General features: G+C 44.5%; 1 protein-coding gene across 1 annotated transcript in view; it reads right to left on the reverse strand.

Moving 5' to 3' along the window:
• Window positions 1-2,197, reverse strand: part of atxn7l2 (ataxin 7-like 2) — a 22,954-nt gene extending 20,757 nt beyond the window's left edge. The window contains exons 1-2 of the mRNA XM_015403260.1: window positions 2,032-2,197; window positions 1,239-1,307 (exon numbers count right to left, since the gene is read on the reverse strand). Of these exons, the coding sequence (XP_015258746.1) occupies window positions 1,239-1,307; window positions 2,032-2,161 (199 nt within the window). The 5' untranslated portion in view covers window positions 2,162-2,197. The remainder of the gene's footprint in view (window positions 1-1,238; window positions 1,308-2,031) is intronic.
• Window positions 2,198-2,984: the final 787 nt, after the last annotated feature.

The following is a 2,984-nucleotide window of genomic DNA, read 5'->3' on the forward strand; positions in this document are numbered from 1 at the left end:
GGTTGGCTTTGGTCGCAGTACCGCCACCTTCTGCTCTGGAGTGTAAACGCTTCGCCTGAGAAAAAGGAGCAGCGCATGAACCGAACGAAACACATGCGAACCGAACCGAACGGTTCGGACGGTTTTCAAAAACCGTTCCATCCCTAGTATATATATATATTTTTTTTTTTTTGACAGAAAAAAAGCAACTAATTTGAGCCTAATATATACATTTATATATATATATAATTATATGTGTGTAATAAGTCCATGTATATTCCATGTTCATCATCATTGTAGCACTTTTGGCTCATCTGTATTATTCTGCTTCATTAACACATTCTTTATATTGTGATGGATTTGTATAATATGTCATATTACATGATTTATAGACTTCATAATGACTATGCAATGTGATGGGCCTATTTTTTATTCCAAGTTAAAATTAATCTACTGATTTTATGAAACAGCCACTGTTTAAGTTTCAAAGTGATAAATTTATCTTTATTTTAAACGTCTTAAGTTCCCCTGAAAACGAGAACATCATCGTGGTTCGATGCTGTAGTGCACCGATTTTATACATTGCTACCAGTCAAACTAGGGAGTACCAATATGGCGGCCGATGGCTTCAATCCACCCTGTACTACCAACGGGCACATATCAGTGGTCTGAACCATGAGCTCTTACTGGTTTCCATTTATCTCTGTCTGACCTGCTGGTTCTGAATGAATCACAGAAATCATGACATCAAACTTGTGGCTACTGGTTTACGTGTTTATAGACAGAAAATGGTGGAAGATGAGATACATCTGATGGGACGACCTGATTGCTGATCAGGTAATTGATTGGTTCTGGTATGTCTTAGAGTAGCTGCTCCATCTCATGTGCAGTCCAAGCAGCGGGGATCATGAAGCGACCCTACCTGGCTCAGCTCTCCAAATACATTCAGTACTTCCAAAACAAAACGCTCAGGGATTCAGATTCTGCTGGTTTCTCCCGTCACACGCCGATCCTTCACGGCTCTGTCTGCACCTGTGGTTCTGCTCCTCCTGCCTTCTGACATTACATCCTGCCTTACCCTTCAACCCTACGGCTGTTGATCCACTTCATGAGGTGGATCAGAGCGTCTGATCACAAGGCAAAAAGAAAAAGTACAGATCATGGATGGGAAGTGTGGTCTGAGGGGAACCGAGTCACTTCCTCAGATGTTGCTGAAGGTCTGTGAGCTCAGACTGAAGGAAACCTGGCTGGGGACTTACCCTCCTTACTGAGCGACATGGCCTCTGCTGCCTTCTTCCCATTTCTGCTGCAGTCCTCCCCTTCAGCTCCTGGAACAAATGATCAAATTGTAAAATGGATGGTTTGGTTCTCATCCATGCACATTTTCACAAATCCCTGCAGGTTGTTACATAAATGGTCGAGCAGGCAGCTTGACTCCATGCTTCAGGGAGGGATTTTCAGGTGATAGCTGGAGCTGCTGGTTCAGCTGGACCTCTGGCCTGACATGGATGGACGGATGGATGGATGCTGATGGAGGTGGAAGGATTCCCCGGCAGCAGAGACAGGCTTGGAGGACCGTCTGCTAACAGCATCAGACTCCTCCTCCTCCATCACCCCCTGCTAGCCTTAGCATTAGCATGCTCAGGCTAACCGCCGGGTAGCAGCGGAGCGGGCTAGCTTAGCTTGCCGGGGTTAGTAGTAGTTCGCCCGGCCAGCGGGACTAGCTTCCTTCCGCTGTGCTGCTCCTGCTGCCAGCCTGCTAACCCACCAACCAGCTGCAGCCCCGGCTAGCCGGCCGGCCGGCCGGCAGCCTGCTCTGCGGCCGCACAGCGACACACCCCACGGCACTGATGTTTGACTTTCTATTAGGGCTGCTTTTCCTCCAGACTGTGGATGTAGCAGAAGCTGTTACCCACCCAGCACTAGGACCCGGCAGGGTCTTTGTTTGGGTAACATGGGAACTTCTGCCATCCGTTTAGAGGAAAAATAGCCGCGGCGGGCCGGTTACCAGGCTCCAGACCAGCTAATGTTGGAGCCGGGGAGGTTCCTCACCGTCTGCCGCCGTCACTCCGGCCCAGTCCGCCCAGGCAGTCCAGCTCTGACCCACGAATTCATCGAGGCTAGGTACCCGCCGATCCACAGCAGCCATTGCTTTTACTGCGCGTTCACGCACCGCCATCATCGCTGCGCGGCAAGCAGCTTACGTCATGGTTCGCGTTCCCGATAGGACAGGAACTTCCTGTGCGCGCGCGCGTTCTGAAGCGGCGAGAGGCGTTCAGGTGCTCCTCACCCACACGTTAAGCCGGAAATCTGAGTTATTCTTATTTTTTAAGCTTTATTAAATAATTTTGTTCTATAAGAAGATATAAGTACAATTTTCAAAGAATCTTTAGGGATTTGAACAAAAAAAGTAATAATAAAGAATAACTGAATAAACGTAAAAATGGTAAAGTGAAGACATAGACGCAAATAAATGGATTACATAAATATTTGGAATTTAGAGCATAGATATAAAGTTTTAACAGCCTTTTTGTTATTGGAAGAGGATAACATAGAGAAATAAACAATTGCTTCCTTTAACAAAGAAATACACACGGGTTTAGTCCTAGTAATTTTAAATTTATGGATATAAAGTTTGGCCCACAGAAGCAAAAGATTACATAAAAAGAAATGGTCAGTTCTTTTCTATATTCTGTAATTCCAAATAAAACATCCATAAAATACAGTTCAAATTTGTGGTAAATATTGTTCAGAATGAAGCCATAGACGCCTGGTGGACTCACTGGAACAAAAGAAAAGTTTAGATATGAAACTCTCTACTTTATGAAGGCTTATCAGGGCCATTCAGAGACGAAAAACAAATACAGTTCAAATGTTTGAGTTTAAAGTTGGACATCTGCGAGAATAGACGAAGATTTACAAAATTAGAACATACTCATATAGAAAAAAAAGTGGCACATTAATAAGAAAAATTCATAAATTTAAGAGAAAAACTATTTATTCTA

This window comes from Cyprinodon variegatus, unplaced genomic scaffold (assembly GCF_000732505.1).
Source record: "Cyprinodon variegatus isolate N-32 unplaced genomic scaffold, C_variegatus-1.0 Scaffold1474, whole genome shotgun sequence".
Lineage (NCBI taxonomy): Eukaryota > Metazoa > Chordata > Actinopteri > Cyprinodontiformes > Cyprinodontidae > Cyprinodon > Cyprinodon variegatus.